The sequence below is a fragment of the Mirounga angustirostris genome, unplaced genomic scaffold (assembly GCF_029215605.1).
Source record: "Mirounga angustirostris isolate CCGP_5_RB_7025 unplaced genomic scaffold, mMirAng1.0.hap1 SCAF_1, whole genome shotgun sequence".
In the NCBI taxonomy this organism is placed as follows: domain Eukaryota; kingdom Metazoa; phylum Chordata; class Mammalia; order Carnivora; family Phocidae; genus Mirounga; species Mirounga angustirostris.
The window spans coordinates 180,193,867-180,219,367 of NW_026991709.1; the positions used below are offsets into that span (position 1 = coordinate 180,193,867).

General features: G+C 42.4%; 1 protein-coding gene across 2 annotated transcripts in view; it reads left to right on the plus strand.

The window, feature by feature from the left end:
- Positions 1-25,501, plus strand: part of TAFA4 (TAFA chemokine like family member 4) — a 200,844-nt gene that overhangs the window by 39,519 nt on the left and 135,824 nt on the right. The window contains exons 2-4 of one of the 2 annotated variants that reach the window (XM_064593882.1): positions 8,481-8,546; positions 14,752-14,888; positions 22,197-22,312. In XM_064593882.1, coding sequence (XP_064449952.1) covers positions 14,875-14,888; positions 22,197-22,312 — 130 coding nt within the window. In that variant the 5' untranslated portion in view covers positions 8,481-8,546; positions 14,752-14,874. The remainder of the gene's footprint in view (positions 1-8,480; positions 8,547-14,751; positions 14,889-22,196; positions 22,313-25,501) is intronic. The other variant, XM_064593873.1, reaches the window with a different exon arrangement.

Sequence of the window (25,501 nt, forward strand, 5' to 3'; positions counted from 1 at the left end):
GGGAAGCTTGCTTCTCCCTCTCCCGCTCCCCCTGCTTGTGTTCCCTCTCCTGCTGTGTCTCTCTCTGTCAGATAAATAAATAACATCTTTAAAAAAAAAAAAAGAAAGAAAGACTAAAGAATCATGGTAAAAAATGATGTTTTATGAATTCTATGTGCAGTATTCCCCTAGCGCTGGAGTTCTGCCGTTCTCATTGATCGGTAAACTTGGTCTTGGCTGGCTGTTCTCGCTGATCTTCTGGGGAGGGGCCTGTTGCCGTGGTTTCCAAATGTCTCTGCCGGAGGCGGAATTGCCCCGCCCTTGCCCCCTCCCGGCTCAGTAATCTGCTCGGGTTTGCTCTTCGGGGCTTTTGTTCCCTGCGAGCTTTCCGTACAGCTTTGGAGGCGGAGAGTGAAAATGGCGGCCTCCCAATCTCCGCCCCGGAGGAGCCGAGAACTCGGGGCCGCTCCTCAATGATCCCCCAGAGAAAAGCCGTCAGTCACTCCCGTCTCCCCGGTCTCCGGCCGCACTCCGTGCTCACCCGGCCTGTGACCGCGCGTTTCTCTCTCTGGCACCCGACCCCGGGTGGAGTCTCCAAACCCAGCAGATCCCTGCGGTGCACTCCCGCGGGGCTCCTCCCGGGGGAGGAAGGTGAGTCTCCCCGGATCTGCCGCTTGTGGGGTCCCTGCTGGAGGAGCAGGGGCCCGACTGGGCCGCGGATCACGGTTTATGGCCACCCCGAGCTGAGAGCCCGCGCCTGGGCTCCGCCTCTGCAGCCGGCTTCCCCGCTCAGATACCTGGGAGCTCTGCCACCCTCAGGCACCCCCGGTCTTTCTGTGACCCCGAGGGTCCTGAGACCACACTGTCCTGGAGGGTTCCACCCCCCGCTTAGCCACCAGAGTGACGTCCCTCGGCGGAGCCAACTTCTAAAAGTTCCGATTTTGTGCTCCGCGGCTCTCTCAGTTGCCAGAAGCGGCCGACGGAGGCCCCTCCCCCGCCGTCTATCCTCCCGAATGTCGCCTCGGATTCACTTCTCCACACGTCCTACCTTCCAGAAAGTGGTCGCTTTTCTGATGAGAGAGTTGTTGCTCTTCTTTTCTTCGATCTCCTGTTGAGTTCGTAGGTGTTCAGATTGGTTTGATCCCTATCCAGCTGAATTCCTGAGAGGAGACGCAATCCAGGTCTCCTACTCCTCCGCCATCTTGCTCCGCCGCTCTCATCTCATTTTAGAGTTTTCAAATTAAGGGGACCCTTCATGGATCCAGTGCTGTCCAGTAGAACTTTCTGCAGGGGTGGAGATGTTCTATAAATGTGCTCTATAATATACCATTCACTACGTGGAGCTGTTGAGCACTGGAAATGTGCCTAGTGCCACTGATGAACTCAATTTAAAGTTTTATTTCATGGAAGTTAACTCACATTTAATGGCCCATGTGGCAAGGAGCTCCCAGCTGGACAGGGCAGACAGAGTTGTTCTTGTTGGGGGAGGCTTGGGTATGAACCCAAGAGGTACCACCAATTAGCTTTGTAACCTTGGGAAGGTAGTTTCTGGGGTCTCAGTTTACCCGTCTAGGAAATGGGGGTAATTCTACTTGAAGTCAACTAAAAACTCACTCTAGCTACGCCAAAGGTGAAAATTATTCTTTTAAAAAATCTTTTAGGAGTTCTTATGGAATACAAGGGAAAGGTTGAAGGCAGGCCAAGGAAAGGCTAAAAATAGAACAACCTTCTGGGACCTGGATCATGTCCTCTGTCTCATTTCTGCTCTTTGAATGGCTGTGTCAATCTTGTCTCTGTGCAGACCGGCTTTTCTTGTGCCCCTATGTGTACTGAGGGAGAGATGGGCACCCCACAACTCCCAAATCTGTGTATCTCTCCCTCAAGAGTTTATTCCTAAGTGACTAAGAGACTAGCTGTCTCTCAGTCTCAATTCTCAGTTCCAGGAGGAAGAAACTTCACTTGGCGTGGCTTGAATTTTCGCCACGGGTGGCTGAACCATGGAACAATCCGTACTGCCCTGCGGTTCTTAAGATGTTTGGTGGGGGGCTGGGATGTTCTCAGGGAAAGCCAGAGTTCTGAGTTGGGTCCACACCTAAGAAAGTGTATATAGTTAAAAACTTTGCCACAGGGTGAATATGGTGATTGAAAACCCGAATTTGTTGGGGATAGGGGACTGGACATCCTACCTCAGGTTAGGTTTTCAGATTTATTTATTGATTCAACAAATATGTGTTGAATGTTTGGTACATGTCAGGTCCAGTACCAAGGGCTGGAGATGAGATGCAATGCTGAGAGGACACCTATTCTTGTCTTCATGGAGCTTCGGGTCTTACGGGGGAGACCCATATGAGTATAACAATGCAGTTCTGAATAATCAAGAAGAAAAGGCTAAAATTTAGAGATTTTACTTAGTAATATAGGTAAGTGCCTCCCCGAGGAGGTTATGGCTGTCCTGAGAAATGAAGATTGAGCAGGAATTAACCAGGTGGAGAAGGACAGATCAGTGTGTTTGGCTCTGAACCAAAGAAATGACATGGGCAAAAGCCCTGAGGCAGGAAGGCTATGAAAGACTGGATCGTATTGGACCTTCATTGTTTCTGCTCTCTCATGCCCTCGTGTTTACAAAGGTGCTTTGGAATTGATTACAATTGATGAGGTTTCAGGTATCTGTTATCTTAATTAAATTTTAAACATCCTGTCTGTCACAAAGATAAATCTGCATTTTGTGTATTTTTATGTTATGCAGCAGATTATGATAATCTTAGTTTTTTTTTTTTTTTTAAAGATTTTATTTATTTATTTGACAGAGAGAGAGACACAGCGAGAGAGGGAACACAAGCAGGGGGAGTGCGAGAGGGAGAAGCAGGCTTCCCGCGGAGCAGGGAGCCCGATGCGGGGCTCGATCCCAGGACCTGGAATCATGACCTGAGCCGAAGGCAGACGCTTAACAACTGAGCCACCCAGGCGCCCCGATAATCTTAGTTTTTACATGCATTTCTTCCTTCTGGGGATGAATAGGGCATTTATTACCTTGAGAGCATATATTTATGACTAGAAAGAGTGGTTATTCTTCCTGGCTTCCTGTGTTTTTCTGCTTTAGAAGTCTCTTCAAGTGTGTGGTGCATCTCTTGTGTGTTGGAATTATGGGATCATGACCCCACGATTTCCTTATATTTCCTTATATGGGCATACTTGCTGTCAGAATGTTTCCCTGATGCCCAAATGAAACACAATTAGTGAATACTTGTGTGAAAATGTGGACTGGGCTAGAAATGTCTTAAAACTCAGTTTCTGGTTGTAATGCATTATAAATGTAAGCTGGGTTTTTTGTTTTGTTTTGTGTTTTTTGGTCTTGAATAAGAGGAATGGCCTCACAGGCCATTATCTGAGTCAGATATCAAATCATAGGAGGAGTTTAAGACAATTGCTGTGAACGCCAAAAGGTCTTTCCAAATGAAGAAAAAAATAATCCGGAGTGTACTGTATCTGTGGATAACACTTGCAGTTACACCGATAAGCCTGGATCTTGTTTTTCACTTTCAAAATTTTATTTAACCCCCTATCTAAACTTCTGTCATTTCAAAGTGCAATTAATATTTGCAATTATTAATGAGGTGGTTCTTTCTTTTGTACTAAGTCTTTCAGATCCGATGTGGTTTTTACACTTAGAGCCTATCTCAACTCAGAGGGCAGTTTTTCATTGGAAATATTTGATATATCTTATAATGTTTATGCAGGAAAAAGTAGATATGTGGCTGGAATTTATGCGATGTCATCCTTCTTCAACTGTGGCCAGTTGTTAGGAAGACTCTGTCCTTCTCAACAACCCCGTCTCCAGACTGTGAGACGTTCTGAGTGGGATTTTCTGTGTTGCACAAACCCCAGTCTTCAGTCTTGACCAAGCACGTACTATCTCCAGCCCCCTCTCTGGGTTTTCCAGGCTTTTTTTTTTTTTTTCTATTTTAAACTCCCCTTTCTTCCCAGAGGGTGGAATCTCTCAGCCCAATTTGGAATCCTGAGTCCACCTCTTACTTGTTTTGTGCTATTGGGTGAGTGAGCGGAATGACTTACTTTCTCCCTTGTTAAATAAAGATTGACAACAAAATAAAATGGAATTGCCTTATCAGATTATTTCGAGGATTAAATGAGATGAGAAGTGAACTGAGGGGTCCAGTGTTGGACCCTGAGTACCCATCTGTTAAAGTATTACCATGCTATCAGATTCTTTGATTCTCTTCTTTTGACTTAAAATCTAAAACCATCAGGTGTGGCTTTCCACTGTTTCCTAGGGCCCATGAACATTTTTCTGGATTCTGGGATCACACATATCATCAGGATCTTAATTTCAGACGACATGTCTGGTTTGAATCACCGTGAGCCAGGACTGAGCTCTGTTAAAGCTGTAAAACATGTGTCCTTGGACTCCCTTCCCATCCAATCCCTTTGTCCTTTGTCTTCTCCCTGGTCCCCTCACCGCTTGCTTCCCTATGTTGTATGCAACAGACTTTGTTCCTCACAGAAACCAAACCCTCCCGGTCCTTGGACCCATTCCCTCCCACCCTGTTACCTACCAGGAAACCCATCTGTGAATCCCAACCTGATTCACTGCCTATTAATTCCTGTGTTGTATAGTCTCGGTGACATTTTTCATTTTATGATTTGGAGATAATGCTTTTACCCTTAGGTGGCCATGTCAAGGTGGGAATTTTGACTTTTGGTAAGGCAAGTCGAATGGGTAGACAAAAGGGAAGTGGATGAAGAGATAGGAAAAATTGAACTTTGAATCCGTTAAAGAATATTAGATAATGTTGTCTTGTTCATATATTCATGTATTTGTGTCTGTCCCCATCAAAACAGACTTGAGAAAGCCTTTAAAAGTATTTAGTGAAATGAAAGATAGAGGGAACGTAGAACAAACTAAGTATAAATTTAGTATATAAAATGCATGGTGAAAAGTTCTATTCACTTGCTGAAGGTAGATGATAAATCTGGCTCTGAGCTTCCTAGTAGCTAAAGTGAAGAGTGAAATATAATTGATGTTAGGATGTGCAAAGCCTGTAACAAAAAAAGTTGGAGCCCGGACCTGAGGCTTGGACCTTGCAAGTTGGTTCATTAGTTTGCCTCCACACTGAGTGTCAGAGATAACCCAGTAATGTATGTAAGAGGAGATCTTAAAGCAGTCTGACCTCACTGGTGCTCTGCTTTAGTGATAGCTGGCTAAATTCATTCTGTCTCTCTCTCTTTGTTAATTGTAGTGTACTTGTCACACAATGTTACATTAGCTTCAAATCCAAATTCATCCTCTTACACTACTAGGTTGAGACCTTAGTGTGCACGAAACAAGCAGCTGATAAAATGTTTTGCTAGTTTTTCTTCTCTTGAGGGCATAGATAAGGCAGTTAGTAATTTTGTTGAACTCACTGGTAATATAGACGCCAGCCCTAGAGAGGATTAATGAAGGGAAAAGGGGAGTTTTACCTACTCTCTTGATTAGGCACTCGCTCATTCATTCACCAACATTTATTAGGAACCTGTTGTATGCAAGCATTATTTTAGGCTTTGGAACATGAGTTTTTCTTTGGCTCTTTTGTCCCCATCCTGCTTTAAACCATCACCATGTCTTGCTTGGACTGCTGCAGTAGTCTCAGCATCTGCTCCTCAGAGTGCATTCTCCATCTAGCAGCTGGAGGGCACTTTTTTTTTAAAAGATGTTATTTATTTATTTGACAGAGAGAGAGAGAGCACAAGCAGGGGCAGTGGCAGGCAGAGGGAGAGGGAGAAGCAGGCTTCCTGCAGAGCAGGGAGCCCGATGTGGGGCTCCATCCAAGGACCCTGGGATCACAACCTGAGCCGAAGGCAGATGCTTAACCGACTGAGCCAGGTGCCCTGGAGGGCACTTTTGAAACCTAACCCATCTTCAACTTCTGTCCTGTTTAAAACTCTCACAGCACATGTGGAATCAAATCCCACCTCCCCTCTATGATTTGCAAGCTCTCTCGTCCTCTGCCCCTGGGATCTCTCTGATATCATCTCATACCCCTCACTCCCCTAGCTCCACTCTGACTGCCTCTCTGCTCCTGACTATACCAGGCTTAGTTTGGCCTGTGGTTCCTGCAGGCCCATGCTGTTTCTCTCCCTGGGATCTTTTTCCCCCGGAAGTCCACATTTTGTCATTCACCATTATGTCAGAATCACCTTCTCAGACAGGCCCTCCCTGAACACTCAGTCCAGGTAGCTTCTCGTCCTCCAAGGCCAACCAGTCTCTCTTACACTCTTCACTTTCGTTTTCTTGGTTACACTTATCTCAACCCACAGTTCTCTTATTCACGCTCGTTTACCTGTCTGCCCGTCTCCCCGTGCCGGAACACAAACTCCAGGACTCCCAGGACCTTATCCATCCTCTGCGCACAGCACCCAACACAGGGTCTGGTGCAGGAGAGTTGATAAAAAAATACTTGTTGAAGGAATCCCGCAGAGGTGACCCACGAACATGAAGACAACAGAGAAGATGGTGTCCAGCTCTTCTGTAGGACTTCCACATAGGGTCAGTCCTTTTACCTGCCTCCGCTCCTTTCCCCCTTTCCCTGAGTTCTGTGGTTTCCTTTAGTGGCCTTTTCCCCTCCTTCACCATCTCAGATCAGAGCAAAGCCAAACAAAACCACACATGCATACAGACCTTCCTCCGTCAACAACAAAAAACAAAACCCCAAATTTAAAACCCCCCAAACACCTCTTTACTCTGTTCTCCAAATGTTCCTTTATTCCTTCTGCTGTCTGTATTGTTGCCTCTTGTAGAAAGCCTTCCTGGATTACAGAATTCCTCCCCGATTTTACTTTTCTTGACATTGTTAGTCTTTATATTTATTATTATATTCTGAAAGACAATACCAAATATCAATGACCTACGCTCTTGGTTGCCCTATGTATGTTTGTCTTTTCCAATTAGATGATCACTTCTGGATGGACAGGAATTAGTCCTATTCTTTATTCCCCCCCAGTACATACTGGTGTAAAGCAGTACCTACTAGGCTTTTAGTATATACAGGCTGGGTATTTTGAGCATCTTTATTTATTTATTTTTTAAAGATTTTATTTATTTATTTGACAGAGACAGACACAGCAAGAGGAAACACAAGCAGGGGGAGTGGGAGAGGGAGAAGCAGGCTTCCCACAGAGCAGGGAGCCCGATGTGGGGCTTGATCCCAGGACCCCGGGATCATGACCTGAGCCGAAGACAGATGCTCAACGACAGAGCCACCCAGGAGCCCCGAGCATCTTTAAATAGCCTGGGGACCTTTGATAGATTGTAACATTGACTTGTGTTGTAGAAGTAACAGGGAGAAGCAACAAATACTAAATCCCAGTATGGTCTGGTGTTTATTCTATTGTAGTATTCCATATAATAATTACCATTTCATTTAGAAGTTGTTGATATATTTTAACTGTTTTTGTGATGTCATTTAGTGTGACATGGTTATCTAAATTATTTGATATCTTATGTTTATTTAAGGATAGCTTATATCCTGTTTATAAATATGGCTTTATTAAAAAATTAAAACACACTTCTCTAACAAAAACCTAGATCAGTTAATGTTAGCACTGTCAAAAGACTTCCTTTTTTGGCCACAGGAGGGCACTGTTGCCAAACAAAAGATGATTTTCAGATTGAAATTTAATAAAGGTTTAGATTAAGCTCTTAAGAAGCATTTATTCCACAAATAGATTAAAATGGCCAATATTGTCTGCAGTGGGTGTTACCTTGCTATGCAATCCTGTCACAGCTGAATTTGCTGTGTATATATGTCCATGAGCTGTATGTTACCGATAGCTGAATCAAACTGTGTTTTTCCTAAAATGCTCTGTGAGTCATTACACCTAAAGGCACCTTGCTGGTCTTCTAATTGAACTATATTAGTTTACAGGTGAGGAATTTAGGGCTATAGAAATGAAGTGACCATTCATTTGGGATTGAAACAAAAGACTTACATTTACTCATTTATTTAACCAAGCATATTTAACACCCCTGATGTGCAGGGCGTTATGTTAGAGATGACGGTGGAGGAGAAATAAGATATCATTCTTTCCATCAAGAGGTTTAGATTCTGGATGTAAGTGAACAGATCCCGACCCTGCCCCCCCCATCCTCCAGCTAAGATCGAAATGATTAAAGTAGTAGAAGCGATGTTACTGATATTCACATACAACTTACTTTATTAATATTCTTTATGTAGAAGTTCGATCACATCACATAAAAACTTTTTAGGTAAAAATTCAAGTGCATGGCAACTTGTGGGCAGCCTTTAAAATATTCTTATGTTGGTTATTTATTATGTTAAAATCCTTGCACACTCTGTTTTGATTATTTGAAAAATGAGAAATGAGAGGAAAATTTCCAATTAAAAACTGGGCTAATTAAAAGAAATAAACCCTCTCTGCAGGAAGGATAATTGGGCCTTGAGAGATTTATGGCTAAATTGTCATTACCGTTCACATTTGTTCAGCCCCAGACCTGGGCGATTTCACTTGGACAACAAGCTGTGGAGTCATGCTGGGTGTCCCTGAATTTGGTAAGTGCATCTTATTTCATGTAACTTGCCAGTTTGTTTTGTCTGTTTTATGTATACAGGCTCTCAATGAACCATTATCACTTAGTGACGATTGCTTGTGTACTTTTCATGGTCACTGGAAGGCTGGAGTTTTTCTTCATTAACAAAATGCACCGTTTGCCCATAATTCCACTAGAAAGGATTGTGTCACAGCACTTAAATAAAGATGCTGTGTGGTTTTAAGGAATTTCTCAGTTCTTAAAATGACAGTGTGAACCTTATAAAAACACAGCATGTCTGTTTAATTTATTTAAATCATCTCCAACTGGAAGAGCCTTTTTAAAGAACTCCCTACCACCTAATGTAGATGAGATGGTACTGGTAACACTTGAAATTAAAATGCCATTTATAAAATTCTTTAATATTTAATAGACACAGTTATTGTCTATAATGGCTCATTTACAACTTGCTTTCATATGTTGTAAAATGGCTCAGTAGTAAATTCTTCATAGATGTTTTTAAGCAAGCAATAAAAAAGCAATTTATGACATGCATATACCACATTTTTGGCAGCAAAACGTGCCCGCTTTCACATATGATGGTGAACATACTCTAAATTACAAAGTAATTCCATGCGTCATGTGATAATTATAAACGATAACCCAGCGAGACATCAACCAGGCATTAGTGTTTGAAATATATTCACATAAGCGTCGATAACCTATTAAATACATTTACCTTCATCAGCCCACTCTTAAATGGAAGAAGCTCATTAATACTGGTTTCAGAATAAATTTGTCAAGAGAGGGGTTACGTGTGGTTTTACATATTTTTGTGGAAAAGCTGTTTGAAGATTTCCAGGAGACAATTCAATGTGGTTTTTTTATTTAAGCACCTGGAAATGGAAACATCTTTCCTCATTTCTGCCTGAAGAAATGGTGAATTATTTTATGTAGGCAGCTTCTATTTCCAGATTTCCGTTGTTTATCAGACAAGACATCACCGAGGGGGATCATCTTTTAATCTGGTTTCCACTCATAACCCCCCTCCCTTTTTTTTTTAACTCCCCCAAACCCAGGTTGCTAATTCAGGATACATTTCTCACCTATGTCTTGATTCAGTAGAAATTAATGTGGTAAAGTGATTTACCTTCTGTAAATCTTCTTCTGTCTTGACTGAGTAGAAATTAATGTGGTAAAGTGATTTACCACAATGTCCAAACTTTTAAGTGTGTCACATCTTCTATCAGTAGCTGGAAGAATTTTTCCACCTTGCACCCTGGTACCTGGGGGGCTGAGAACTGGAGTCACCAGGCCATCCCAGTAGATCCCACTGTGGGAGGTCAGTTGGACTGATGGTGAATCTGGAAATAACTAATTATTCAAATGTACCCACTCTGGAGGTGGTGCAGGGTAGAACCTGGAACTCTCCCCTGCTAGTGGGCGGGCAGGAAAGGACAGGGGTTAAGCAGTGCAGGGACCCTTTGCTTTGTGATCAAGGGAGAATCTGCCGTGTTGTATGTTTGTAGAAATGCTTTCCTCCTGGAGTTTGTCAGGAAATGAGTCTGAGTGGATGCATGGACAAAGATCCACTTTTGTTGTGTTTCGGTGCTGAATTCTTTCATCGAAATCAACAGAAGTAATTTAGCCTTTGTGTGTGATGTTTTGGTTCTGGTGGGTTTTCTCTGAAATGTTTTAGAGGCGTTCTGATAGGAAGTGTGGTTGTTTCCCATCTGTTTGAAAAATGGCAGCTTAAGCACTCAAGGACTTTAGTAGAATTCTTGCATGTTTGGTCTTAATTTGGAAAATGACACAAGTCTTTAATAAATCTGCAGCAAATCAGAACCCTGCAGCCATTCTGAATCACTGTTTTTCACCAGGTTTGCAGAGATGAAGCAAAACTTATTTAGGGGTTAATAAAATACCTCCTTGGCTCCAAGCTCTGCTCTGCTTTCAGATTCACTCCAAGTGCCTCTACGAATTTTTCCGTAAACAGAATTCTCATCTTTAGGATGCTGATCAATGTCTTGAATTCCCAAAGATAGATTTATTTTCAGTCTATTTACTAAAGCATGAAGAGGGACTAATACTTTTTGGGAATAATTGTGCAGGAACTGAAACAGTAGGTGCCTTGGTGTCAGATGGCTTGAGTTTGAATCCTGGCGTAGCTGCTTGCTAGCTGAGTGACCTTGGGCAAGTCCCTTATTCTCTCTATGCCCTACTCTCCTCATCTGTATATCAGGATATAAGTAAATCCTACTGTTAGTGAACTAATATTTTAAAGTGCTTAAGAGAGGGCCTGGTGCTACGTGAGTGGTTTTTAAATTAATACAAAATAAGCCTGGGGGACACCTGAGTGGCTCAGTTGGTTAAGCGTATGCCTTTGGCTCAGGTCATGATCCTAGGGTCCTGGGATCGAGTCCTGCATTGGGCTCTCTGCTCAGTGGGGAGTCTACTTCTCCCTCTCCCTTTATTCTTCCCCTCTGCTCATGCTCTCTCTCAATAAATAAATAAAATCTTAAAAAAAAAAAAACCAAACACAACAAACAAACAAACAAACAACAAATAAGCTTGGGTGAATGCTCACAGAATTTAATTAACCGGAACATTCCAACTATCAACTCTCCTCATTGTTTAGGACTGGTAACACATTCTAAATAATTTGTGTATATCTTTTGAATTGAAGGCTACTAATTAGTTATTTAATGTCTTATTTGACACAATTTCTGACTTCATGAAAAGTTGAAAGAATGGTATAAAGAACTCCCATAAGCCCTTTACCCAGATGCACCAGTTACTCACATTATGCTCATTTGGTTTTTAATTCAGTCATTCACTCTTTTCTTCCTCCCTTCTTTTCCCCTTCCCTCCTTTCTCTCCATTTTTTCCCCCTCAGAATCATTTGAAAATAAGGTGGAAGCCTTTGTTTCCTTATTCTTAAATATTTTAGGGTGGGGGCGCCTGGGTGGCTCAGTCGTTAAGCGTCTGCCTTCGGCCTGGGTCCTGGGATCGAGCCCCACATCGGGCTCCCTGCTCCGCGGGAAGCCTGCTTCTCCCTCTCCCACTGCCCCTGCTTGTGTTCCCTCTCTCACTGTGTCTCTCTCTGTCAAATAAATAAATAAAATCTTTAAAAATATATATTTTAGGGTGTATTTTTTAGTAATAAGGACATTCTCTTTCTTATCTACATTATGATCAAAGTCAGGAAACTTAATGTTGATACAACACTGTAATTTATTCTGCAGACTATATTTAGAAATTATTAGTTGTCCCAATAATGTCCTTTAGAGCTGTGTGTGTGTATGTGTATGTGTGTATGTTTGTGTGAATGTATATATGTGTGTATGCAGTTTATTCTGAGGAAAACTGTGTGTGTTGTATTTTTTTCTGGTCCCAAGATCCAGTGTATGATCACAATTGCATTTCGTTGCCATGTGTCTCTCCTTTATTGAAACCATTCCTTAGAGGTTTTTTTTTTTTTTTTTTTTGGTCTTTCATGACCTTGACACTTTCAAAAGCAATTACGTTTTAGAATGTCCCTCAAATTTGAGTTAGTCTGATTTTTCGTCCTGATTAGATCTAGCTTTAAGGTCGTTGTGTCTTCTAATTCTAAAAGGAACTGTGATATTTCATCCCTGTAAATTTTTAGACTGGAAAGATGAGGAGCTTGATGCTTTGCTGATTGACATGTGTGCAGTGACGTGGGTGTAGCAAAACCAACAAAGATATTCCGAGGGTGCTTATCTACAAGTAAATGACTATATTCCAAAAGAATAATCCCCTTAGGGAATTCAGCCTACTAATGGTGAGGACAAAGAGATCAAGAGAAAAGAGAGGTAAGACCTCACTATTTCCTTGATAAAAAAATCAAGTGTAGGCAGAATTCTTTCCTATGTGCAATGGAAATAAATTAAACATCACAAGAATGGTCTCCTCTGGCTGGGAACCTCCAAGTTTCTTGGTACCAGGAAACATAACCAGGCATTCTGCTCTTTTGTTGGAAAAGAGTGACTGTCCCTATACAGTGCCAACACATCAGGGGAAAGATGAAAAATGTAGCCTGGCCTCTAAATGCTGAGTCTTTGAAGTTCATTCTGAGAATGACTGGACATGTGAAAACATTTGTATTTTTTTGAGAGAGAGAGCATGAGTGGGGGTGGGGGTGGTGGGAGGGGCAGAAGGAGAGGGAGAGAGAGAATCTTATTTTTTTTTTAAGATTTTATTTATTTATTTGAGAGAGAGAGAATGAGAGCGAGCGAGTACATGAGAGGGGGGAGGGTCAGAGGGAGAAGCAGACTCCCCGCCGAGCAGGGAGCCCGATGCGGGACCCGATCCAGGGACTCCAGGATCATGACCTGAGCCGAAGGCAGTCGCTCAACCAACTGAGCCACCCAGGCGCCCCGAGAGAGAGAGTCTTAAGCAGGATCCATGCCCAGTGTGGAGCCCCATGTGGGGCTTGATCTCACGACCCCAAGATCGAGATTTGAGCCAAAATCAAGAGTCAGACGCTTAACTGACTGAACCACCCAGGTACCCCAGAAAACATTTTTTCTTAAGTCTAGATATGGATGGTGTCTTTCATCATGAAAAATTAAAAACAAATGAGTATGGAAGCACATGGATAGAAATCACTGTGCTATGGCTGGGAAACAAAAGAGACAGAAATGAAATGACTGGAAGCAAATGCTTTTGGTGCCATGCACAGAATTACTGATGGTCTTGAATGCACTCAAGTTCAGAAGTGACAAGAAAGAGTTAATCCTTTTAAGCCAGTGCTTAGGGTATGCCCTGGGAAAATCTGACCAAATGAGTTACTGCTCAGCCTAAAATTAAACTCCTGGCTCCTTGTCTGGCATACAAACTATTAGATCACATTTCTTTCCACTGATGGATCCATTTTTTAATGAATTGAAAAAAGAATCCCCAGTGGTTCCTTTTGTGTGAAGAAAACAAGATAAATATTAGCTAGGAAAGGTCATTTTGGTTTCCAATATGTGGGAAGTTCATTATGATGGATCCTGATAAATTATACTGTGTATTTCTTTCTGATAACAGAAGGTCACACTGTGCCCTTGGGTGGACATCAGGACAAACATACTTAACAAAGTTGGAGGAAGTGGGAGATGAACATTTTCCAGTGTTTTATTTTTTCCCCTGAGTACCTTGTATTTGTACAGTTATTCAAACCACTCCCTCTTGAGCTACTCACTCAAAGCTTACTCTTTTTCCTTTGGCCCCAAAGGGGTGGGTCTGCAAGTCCATCACCTACAGTATTCTCTGGGCAAACTTGTGTAGTTATCTTCAGGGGAAGATATCTAAAGAAGAGAAAAATCTCAGTTGTGCTTTGTGGCAGATTTGTAATGGGTTCAACGGGATTCTAAAGTAACTAGACTGTGTCACAGGATCATTTTTATCTCATATTTGCAACTTTAATATTTACCGATGCGCATCATTATTTTTCCCCGCTCTCCACCACTGGGAGGGATGTTTTTAACATAGCAGTGTTAAAAACGGTGTCGTTTCATGGTCTGTTTTTTTTCTCTTGAGATGTCTTTGGTTTGGAAACATCTGAATCCTTCTTGCAAAAATGTTTTCGCTGAGTAGAAAAGTCCTTTTAGGTCTGTGCATTAAAGGAGTGTGTTGAATGTCAATTATGGTATTAACAAGCATTCTTTGTATGTTGGTGTGATGTTTTCTATTGGATAGACGTTTTCTCTCTTCCTCCCAAAAACATTTTTCAGAAAAGATCCTCACAGATTGTTTAGCAACATCTGCAGGTTTATGTCTCACAAATATAGGAATTCAGATCTTCATGCTGGCTTTTCCACTGCTGTGTGAACTTGGGCAAGTTGCAGAATTCTTGGGAATGGACCATCTCCATTTCCGTTTTCATCCCATTGTTAATGACATGGGGAGAATGAAATTTTGCATCATGAAGGTTGGGGATCCTCTATCAAGTTTGGAATGCCTTTGCTGCTGAGATAAGTTCTACTTTAAAATTGTATTCTGTTAACTAATCTGTGATGAGTTAATGAGTACTGGATTCTGTGGCTTTTCTCCCTCCTATATTAGGACTCCTTACAAATGTGGATGCATCTGGTTGCCTACCACTGTCCTGAAACTGCAGGTTTCATGGTAAAAAAAACCCATTATTCTGCTACTGGAAATCTGTTTGATTTCAACATTAACATGCTAATGACTTCCTGTCCTTGTTGTTTCTTAAATAGGTTTTTCCAAGCTAAGATAATTTTTTGGAACTGCAGAAATTGTTGGCCCTTGCTACAAATGGGAATTTGGAGTTGCTTTGAAATCCATCCTGAAATAATTGTGCTTGACTGGAACCAAATCTTATGAAGTCACCAAGGTAAAATGATTTTAAGAGACACCTAGAGATGGTTTCTTCATGAAGCATTGAGAATTTAGCAAAATGGAGAATCCTAGAGTTGATGATCCTTTATAAAAGGTGTCTTTTTACATTGAAATTTTGAGTATTTTGGGAATCTTAGTTTTTCAAGTTTTAGTTCTCATTTTGGAAATCATTTCCATTTGTAAAGCAGCATTTTGACTATCTGGTAGGGTGAAAGGTGAGATTTAAAGATAAACCAATTTTGTTTTACGTTTGAACAAAATGTTCAAGGGGGAAGCAATTGAAGTTGAGGTATTATGGTAGATGTGGTAGGTCAGAAGTCCTTTGGGGGTCTGGATTATTGGCCACAATAAAGAATGATTGCTGAATAGCTGTCCACTCGTTCCCTGGCATTTCTCCAGACAGTGATAGCTATTGTAAAGTAAATACCTGCCCTAGGCAGTGGAAGCTTCACCCAGGAACCTGGTACATAGAATTGTCTATGTACGAAGATGGATCAGGGATCAACTCCTCAGGTTGGAATGGCTGTCCTTGAGACTTCAGATTTGGGGTTTGTTGTTGGGATCCAACCAGGAAAACAGACCATTCTGATAATGTGGGACATAAGGAATTGAATTCAGGGAATGTATGTAAAGGGAGAGTCAGAGAAGTCAAGCAGAAGACATGGAAGCAGCCCAGAGGTAAGGAACGAGAGGAAGCTACCACCGTCCCCAGGGCTGGTCGGACAGATGAAGGAAGTAGTGTTTGCCAGCACCTAGGGGAAGGGACCCTCAGTGAGAGCTAGAACCAGAGTGGGTCTTCTGGCAGGAACTGGCACCATGCAGGAGAGATGGCCACTCCATAGATCCTGCCCAAGACGGAGAAGGTAGGAAGAAATACCCCTATCCTTTTTCTTCCACCCTCCAGGCTCTAGCTACTGTCTCCTATTGGTTAAATCCAGCTGATTCAGGGGCCTGGAAAATGCAGCCAATGAGAGTGACCTAGGGGAAGGGAAAAGAATGGATCCGAGGGCAAAACAGGCCCAGGAGGGGATGGGCTTCCTATATGAAACCTCTTCCTATGACATTTTAATGGGCATGGCATGGCCTTTTATACCTCAGGATGGGTCTTCTCTTGAGGATGACTCCACAGCCTCAGAAAGTAAATTATGCATATTGCATATGCCATCTTCTATTTGAAGATGGATAGTAGTAGACGCTGTGATGCAGAAGGATTTATTCCCTCACTGTCCAGAGCCCCCTTTTGGAATGAAGGCTTATTCCCCCCTTTAGGAATGAGGACACACCCAACTGAAGAAGATGGCCTACAACTTCTTTGAATTATTCTCAATTCAAAGAGTCCCTTGCCTAAAATTACCCATCTTTTTAAGGGCAGCTCATATCCAGTGATGGGTCAACATGGAAGTATAAAGCCTTGGCCCCTCACCCCAGCTTGGGACCACTGAGAAGGGGCATTTCAGCTTTGGAACTCTCCACTGGGTTGTCTGAGGCCTTTTCCTCCTCCTCTCCTGCCTTCTTCCCTCCCTTGCCTTCCCCTTCCATAGGTGATATCCCTGGACTACCCCTTGATTAACCTCCTGCTCACCAATTCCCAACCTTGGGACTCAGATCATCTCAAATATACTCTCCAATTTGTTAAAACCCTTCCAGACAAGTTTAGGTGATATAGGGACTGATAAACAGATGGAAACTGAATTTCAGTGGTACATTAGGTAGGAGAGATTATAGATCACCTGAAAGACCTAGTCTGAATTTGGAGACTAAATTGGGTGGGACTTTATGGTTAGAGGCAAGGAAGCCAACCCACTAAGCAGAAGAAAAGTATTTAATGATACTCAGTGGAGGGTAAATAATTAAGAAGCCAATAGGGATCTGGGCATCTGGAAATTGGATTAAGAACAAGAAGGTGGGTTTCAGAACCAGATTGAGTCTGATAGGTTTATTAACAAGGAGAGAGAGCAACGTGTACTCGAGGTTCTCAGCAACGTTGCTCACATCTTGGAGAATGGATGGTGTATACCCGGACTGGGCAGGGAAGATGCTGGTCTGCAGGTCAATTTGGCAGCACTGGGGAGTGACAGCTGAAGGAAAGGACAGTGAGGGAGAGCACATTCCCTTTGGGTAATGTTTTCATCAGAGTCCATTTTCAGTGATATAAATCTTGAGATTAACGTGTGTGATTAATCACTTAAATCAGTTAGATTGAATACCTAGTTGGACCTTTGTAAACCACATATATGGATAAATTTTTGTGATTAGGATTGTTTGCCCATTTTTGGTAGACAGAGTTCTAAGATGGCTCCTAAGATTTGTACCCTTCTGTGTGTACAATCTGGGTTATTTCCTTCCCTTGACTGTGGGCAGGTTTGTGAATATGATGGGGTTCACTCCTGTGGTTAAGTTATGGTTATATGACAAAGATGAAGGGATTTTCTCATTGTAATTACGGTCTCAAATAAATTGATGTTGAATTAATCAGAAGGTAGATTATCTTGGATAGGACTGACTTGACTTGGTGAGCCGTAGCAAAGGACTACACTTTTCCTGATAGAGGAGATTTGGACTGAAGCAGCCTGAAGAGGGTCCACATATGTGGCCAAGTTCAGGATGCCACATCTCAGAGCTGAGAGCAGGTCCTGGCTGATAGCAAGAACACAGGGACCTCAATTATATGGGCCTATGGAAATGGATTTTGTCAACAGCATGTAGGTGGTTAGAAGTCATTATTTCCCCAGTTGAACCTCCAGATGAGGACACACCCAGATGACATTTTTATTTCAGTCCTGTGAGTCCCTGAGCAGAGGACCTGGCTAGAATGTGCCAGACTCTGACTTAAGGAAACTATGAGAAACTATGGAAACCATGTCCATATTGTTTTAACTTCTGAGTTTGGCAGTTTATTTGTTATGTCAAAATAGAAATTAGTACCCCATTTATCTGATTCCTTAAAATTCTCCCTTTTGGGGCCGCTAATTGCTGCAAATTGGAAGCCAAGGTGCCTTATCCAGCCTGCAGATGTATTTTACTTGGTCTATTTTGCACTGTTTTTTTTTTTTTTTTTTTGGAATTTTTTTTTTTAAGATTTTATTTATTTGAGAGAGAGAGACAAAGAGAGCAGAGGCAGGGGCAGAGGGAAAGGGAGAAGCAGACTCCCCACTGAGCAGGGAGCCTGATGTGGGGCTCGATCCCAGGACCCTGGGATCATGACCCGAACCGAAGGCAGACGCTTAACCGACTGAGCCACCCAGGCGCCCCTGCACTCTGTTTTAGTAAAAGGCGAAAGATTTATGCGATCTGAAGAGAAACCAGAGTATTGCACTCTGTTTTAAAAATAAAACAGGGCGCCTGGGTGGCTCAGTTGGTTAAGCAACTGCCTTCGGCTCAGGTCATGATCCTGGAGTCCCGGGATCGAGTCCCACATCGGGCTACCTGCTCAGCAGGGAGTCTGCTTCTCCCTCTCCTGCTCCCCCCTCTTGTGCTCTCTCTCTCTCTCTCTCACTCTCTCTCTCAAATAAATAAATAAAATCTTAAAAAAAAATAAAAATAAAACAAACTGAATTAGTTGCTAACGTAAAAATTTGGGTAAGAAACTTTATAACAATGAGATCAATAACTAATATTGGAGTTAACAACTGGAATTTATTTTTTTTTAAAGATTTTATTTATTTATTTGAGAGAGAGAGAATGAGAGAGAGAGAACACATGAGAGGGGATAGGGTCAGAGGACGAAGCAGACTCCCCGCCGAGCAGGGAGCCCGATGCGGGACTCGATCCCGGGACTCCAGGATCATGACCTGAGCCAAAGGCAGTCGCTTAACCAACTGAGCCACCCAGGTGCCCAACGACTGGAATTTTAAAACATTATGGGTGGGACAGAGCACTTCATCCACAAATTTAGTGAATACAGAATTTTGAAACTACATGCTATCCCTAATTATCTTTTTTTTTTTTTTTAAAGATTTTATTTATTTGACAGAGAGAGACACAGCGAGAGAGGGAACACAAGTAGGGGGAGTGGGAGAGGGAGAAGCAGGCTTCCCGTGGAGCAGGGAGCCTGATGTGGGGCTTGATCCCAGGACTCTGGGATCATGACCTGAGCCGAAGGCAGACACTTAACGACTGAGCCACCCAGGCGCCCCTAATGCTTTCCCTAATTAGTAGTAAATAAATAATCAGTTCCCTGAAATGACAATATAATTAATGGCAGTTGATCCTTGAACAACACGAGGGTTGGGGCACTTGACTCTCCATAAACGTAACCACTCAGAGCCTACTGTTGACTGGAACTCTTACCAATAACATAAACAGTCAGTTAACATATATTTTATATATTATATATATTACCTACTGTATTCTTACAATAAAGTAAGCTAGAGAAAAGAAAATGCTATTTAAAAAAATCATAAGAGGGATGTCTGGGTGGTGCAGTCGGTTAAGTGTTCAACTCTTGGTTTCAGCTCAGGTCATGATGGCAGGGTTGTGGGATCGAGCCCCGTGTCCAGCTCCCTGCTCAACACAGGGTCTGCTTGGGACTCTCTCTCCCTTTGCTCCACCCCCTCAAATAAATAAATCCTTAAAAAAATCATAAGAAAGAAAATACATTTATAATACTGCAATGTATGGAGAAACTCCATGTGTCAGTGAACTCGCACAGTTCAAACATGTGTCATTCAAGGGGCAGCTGTACTCATACCAAAGCTCACGTAGACCCACGTATTTTCTTTGCCACTTTTTGAACTGCTCCCAGGGTGTCTATCTCCCATGTGTACAAGATGAAGTGGGGGAGACGGAAGGTGGTGCTTTGAGAAATTAAAGCACATGCAGGGCCTTTAAAGCAGAGAGACCTGATGTTCCCATGTCAGTTGGAATGCTCAGGATTTCCAAGGCCAAGGGCAAAGAGAAGCCAAGACTTTGTGTCTCCTTTAACGTTTAGTTGTTCAAAGACGATCTTAGAACCTTGTCTTGCCCTGACTGCTTCAACAGCACAATGAGTCTCACATCAATGAACTGTATGATACCTTTCAACAAGATCTATTTGACTAAACTGTAAGAGGCCAAAAGCGAAGGGTGGGGGTAGAACCTGTTCTCTGGAGTATGATTTGGGTCCTAGGTCCCCAAGGCTGTGCTTTCCCTCAAGCACAGACTCAGGGTTCTGGTTGAGATGCTGCTCGTCTCTGGTTGAGACCCTTTCTTCCAGAACTTTAGGAGATTTGCCTCTAGTGATGCAAACAGGAATCCACATATATCTATGACAGGGGTTCCTTTGACCCATTGTGGTGAATTATATCATAGACAGCACGATGCATGTGCCAGGCAGAACCTAATACCACTGGAGTTTCAAATGCCAAGCTCTCTGTCCCACTTTGCTTGAAAAAGTTAATTAAAAAAAATAGCAAACAGAAGTTAATCTAGTTTTATCTAATTTCCCTATAATGTCTAATTAGTGGAGATGTCAACTATTCTTCAATTAAAAAAAAAATTGAGGGGAGAATGCACTTTTAAAAAAGATTTTATTTATTTATTAGAGAGAGAAAGAGAAGCAGAGGGAGAGAGAGAGTATCTCAAACAGACTCTTCCCTGAGCACGGAGCCCGACTCAGGGCTCAATCTCATGATCCTGAGTTCATGACCTGAGCTGAAATCAAGAGTTGGATGCCTAACTGACTGGGCCACCCAGGCACCCCGAAAATGCTTTTTTTTTTTTTTAAAGATTTTATTTATTTATTTGACAGAGAGAGACATAGCGAGAGAGGGAACACAAGCAGGGGGAGCAGGAGAGGGAGAAGCAGGCTTCCCGCGGAGCAGGGAGCCCGATGCGGGGCTCGATCCCAGGACCCCGGGATCACGACCTGAGCCGAAGGCAGATGCTTAACGACTGAGCCACCCAGGCGCCCCCGGAAAATGCTTTTTTGATATTTTCTTTTTATTTAATTTCTTTCAGGTTTTTCTGAGAATAGTAGACTACACATACACATTTGTGAACTGAATTGTCTTTGAGCAACTGTTTTGATACTGTCCATCTGTATGAAGTTAAGTTTATTTATCTTAGCTGTATTGATATATAATTGACATACATTGTATATGTTTCAGGTATTCAATGTGCTGATTTGATACATATATAAATTGCAAAATGATGACTACCGTAGTATTAGCTACCATCTCCATCCTGTCACATAATTACCATTTTTTTTTGTGGTGAGAACATTTGAGATCTACTCTTCGCAACATTCAAGTAAATGATAAAGTGTTATTAGCTATAATCACCATGCTATACATTAGATTCCCAAACTTGTTAATCTTGTCACCTTTTTAAAAAGATTTTATTTATTTACTTGAGAGAGAGAGAGATCACGAGGAGGGGGGAGGGAGAAGCAGACTCCCTGCTGAGCAGGGAGCCTGATATGGGGCTCAATCCCAGGACCCTGGGATCATGACCTGAGCCAAAGGCAGACGCTCAACCAACTGAGCCACACAGGTGCCCCAATCTTGTCACTTTTGATCAATATCTCCCCATTTTTCTCACCTCCCAACCTTTGCTAACTACCACTCTATTCTGTGTCTCTGAGTTTGTCTTTTCCAGATTCCACATATAAGTGGAATCAAACAGTCTTTGTCTTTCTCCATCTTATTTCCCTAAGCATAATGCCCTCAGAGTCCACCCGAATTGTTGCAAATGACAGGATTTCCTTTTTTCTCATGGTTGAATAATATTCCATCGTATATACATACCACATCTTCTTTATGTATTTATGTATGTATTCATCTGTTGACATCCATATGAAGTTAAGTTTACTTTACATTCACCTATACTTGCCCATATTCCTACCAAACTTTGAGACTGATAATCATTTATTAATGCACAGCCAGAGAAACCAGGAGAAAACTCTCAGGCTGAGTGTGACAATTTCTGTGTTTTCTTTGAGGTGTAGAAACCATGTATATTTTATTTGAGTCCAGCTCTAAGTGTGTAGCTTTCTAATTTCATGATATAAAATAGTATGTTACCCCCATGTTCTGTGAGGATAAGTCACGTGACACAATGGAGCTTCATAGATAGACTTCTCATTGAAGCATGTCGCTAACTTGGAAAACTCGTAATTATAAAAAGCGTTCATTGAAAATTGAGTTAATGCACGGTGGGAATCAGGTTTGATTTGCCTTCAGTGTCCTTGGGGGGAAAGAAGTCCAGCGCTGAGCATCTCTTGCGTGCTGTTTGCTTCTAGTTTTCCCCAGCCCCTGCTTGAGCGTCTGCCGCAGAGCCTCACCTCACTGAGTCCTCACTGACTTGTGTCCTGCTTTCTCTCCAGGATGAGAGTTTGTTCTAAGTCAGTGTTGCTGTCACATTGGGTCTTTCTGGCCTCTGTGTTAATGGTGTGCTGTAAGCTGATGTCCGCCTCGAGCCAGCACCTCCGGGGACACGCAGGTAAGCCCTTTAAGCTCATTATGCACCACGGGGATCAATTAATAAAACCCTTTCAAACGTCAGAGTCCACATTTTAGACACAGGTAATTGACAAGAGTGTTTGATGGTGTATAAATAATCAGAGGAAGCCTGAGATACATCAGAGCAAAGCAGTTCAATGGTTTGGTGCTAAGAGTGTTTTCTAGACATTTTTTTTTTAAAGATGTTTTCCAGGGTTTTTTCCTCCTTTTCTTCTCCTGAGTGCATTTCCAATCTTAGAGTGATTTTTCTCAAAGAATCCTGGAAAACCATCAGCACTTTCTTTGCATATGTATTACTCCTGTAACTTCCTTTGAAGGCAGGACATCTTTATTGGTAAACTTAAACACTTCCAGGGCTAGAGTGAAGCTGTCAGATAATCTAAGAGATTTTAACACGTGTGGAGAAAAGACGGTGAATGATTTAAAAACATAAAGAAGAAAGAAAAGGAAAAAAGCAGTGGTAGCTGTAACATGGGGCCTAAAATAAAATGTGTCTAAAGTTTTAGAGAATCATTCTCATAATTTCTCATGAGACCCTTGTCTATATTTGGCTTCTTTCTAAAAAAAAAGATGAAAATAATCACTTAAGTATCTACGTGTGCAGGTGCATGTGTATGTGTGTTTCTGCCCACCCCTACCCCCTTTCCTTGTTACATCTACATTTAAAGTGATACACAGACTTGGAAAATCCCCAGTGTAATGTGTTTTCCTGATAAATTCATATTTGTTTGTGGACTCATTGCCAAATAATTAATTTACTGTCATTGCTTCAGTAATTTGAAGTGTGGCAATGCCAGGCTTGCTTCGACTGCTTAGTGAAAAAGTGAATCTTGAACCGTCAACCAGGTGTATGTCACAGTCATAAATTCTGTCTCCCACAGGACTGATGTATGGACTTTATCACATATCCTTACCCTCACACATATAGCAGGCTGTGCTTTCCACTCAGTTATTCTGATATTTTAAGGTGAAGACGTAATATGAGGCTTACAATGACTTTAAAAAATCTCTCACGACTCATTTTTCCCGCCTCAGGTGAGAGTTCAGAGAAAACGAGAAAAATAATTGAAATTGTAATGAATCAGCATAAAATCAATACCATTTGGCTGCTGTGAAGTGCCTACAGCTAGCTGGTCATTGCACTGTGTATCTTTTGATGAGCTTGTTCTCAAGGATAGAGAGTTTGAAGTCTTTAGTCTTATCTGTTTAATTCATATCTCTTTTCTTGGGTGGAGGTTGAGAGCCCGGGTAGCAAGCAGGCAGAGCATTTCAGTGGGGCAGGTTATCAAGAGCAGATTTCCAGACTTCCAGGAACTTGGCTTGAGAGATTGTGTTGAGAAGTGATTAAAAGTAGAAGGAAAGAGAGGACATGACTGAACCTTCAATTTTTATCCATGTGGCAATCCTCATTTCTTTGAATTTAGAAAAGGCACAAGCATAGGAATAAATCTAAGTTAAGATTAGAATTATATACACAGGAAATACAGACAATATCTTCTACATGAGCAGACTCAACAGCAATCAGGAGAGCGAGAAGGCAGAGCAAAGCCTTGGCAAATCCTGCTCAAGGAATGAAATTTTCAGCCCTAGAATTCTAGCTGATTTTATTTGGATTCTCAGCACATGTCCTTTGGCTTTGGGGGGATTCCTTCTGCTTTCCTCTTCGGGATTTGCATTCTTTTCACCCCTTGTCTGAACAACCACGGAAGGAGTCAGGACTGGTTCCTCCCTGCAGGGGCCTCTGTTCTCTCATTTTCTTATCGTGCGTGTGCATGAGTGCGTGTGTATGATATTTGTGATACAGAAAGAGATTTATTATGAAGTATTGGCTCACACAGCTATGTAGGCTGAGAAGTCTCATGATCTGTGGTCTGTGAGCTGGCGACCCGGGAAAGTCAGTGGTGTGGTTTAAGGGTCTGGGAACCAGAGAGCCCACGTGTACTCTAGTCTAGGTCTGAAGAGCTGAGCACTAGAACAGTGAGGGCACGAGAAGATGGATGTCCCAGCCCAACAGTCAGGCAAAGAACAAAGTCAGCTTTCTCCCACCTTTTTGTGCCGTTCAAATACTCAGGGGATTGGTTGACGCTCAGCCACATTGGGAGAGCCATCTATTCCACTCGTCCACCAATTTAAATGCTAATCATTTCCAGAAACACCTTTATAGACACACTCAGAAATAATGTTTAATCAGATACCTGGGCATCCCACGGCCCAGTCAAGCTGACATATAAAATTAATCATCACAGCTCTCCTTCCAGAAAAAAAGAATGTGTATACCAGTATGTGTGTATGCACTTACGTATCACTATGCCCTCTGTTTTGATTTTTTTCCCCATTTAACAATAGAGTTTATAGATCTTTTCATTTGAGTGGTTATAGATCTATCACGCTCTGTAACACTGCATAGTCATCTATGGTATGGAGGTGCCATAAATGATTTGATCACTCCCAATTTTTGCGGACATTTGACTTGTTACCATATTTCTACAAATATGTATGTTCTGACTTCAGGTGAATTCCTAGTAGCGAGATCTTGAATTAAAGTGCACGCACGTGTATCAGTGAGCGTAGGGTAATTGCTGTAACCAATAGACCAAATAGACATAATGGCTCAACAAATGGAGGTCTGTTTCTTTCTTTCTTTTTTTAAGATTTTATTTGTTTGAGAGAGAGAGAGACAAAGAGAGTGAGAGAGAGAGAACACGAGCGGGGTGAGGGGCAGGAGGAGAAGCAGACTCCCCGCTGAGAAGGGAGCCCTACGTGGGGCTCGATCCCAGGACTCCAGGATCATGACCTGAGCCGAAGGCAGATGCTTAACCGACTGAGCCACCCAGGCGCCCTGGAGGTCTGCTTCTTGCTCATGTGTCCTGGAGATGGGGGGTAAATATATCCGCTGGATGACCCTCCGGTACTGCAGTCTTTTTGGAACCCGTGGTGGATGGAAGTACTATCATTTTCAACCTGTAGCTTCTAAGGCTGTCCTAGAGCGGCCTCCATTCTAGCCAGCTGGAAGGGAAATGAGCGCTGAGGCTTCAGCTGGGAGGTGTTAATGAGCCGGCCCAAGCGCGGGCAGCCTCTCGTGCACTGTCCTGCCATTGGCTAGAGCCCAGCCCATAAGCACGTCTTACTGACGGGCAACTGGGAAACGCTCTAGCTAGGGGCACAAGGA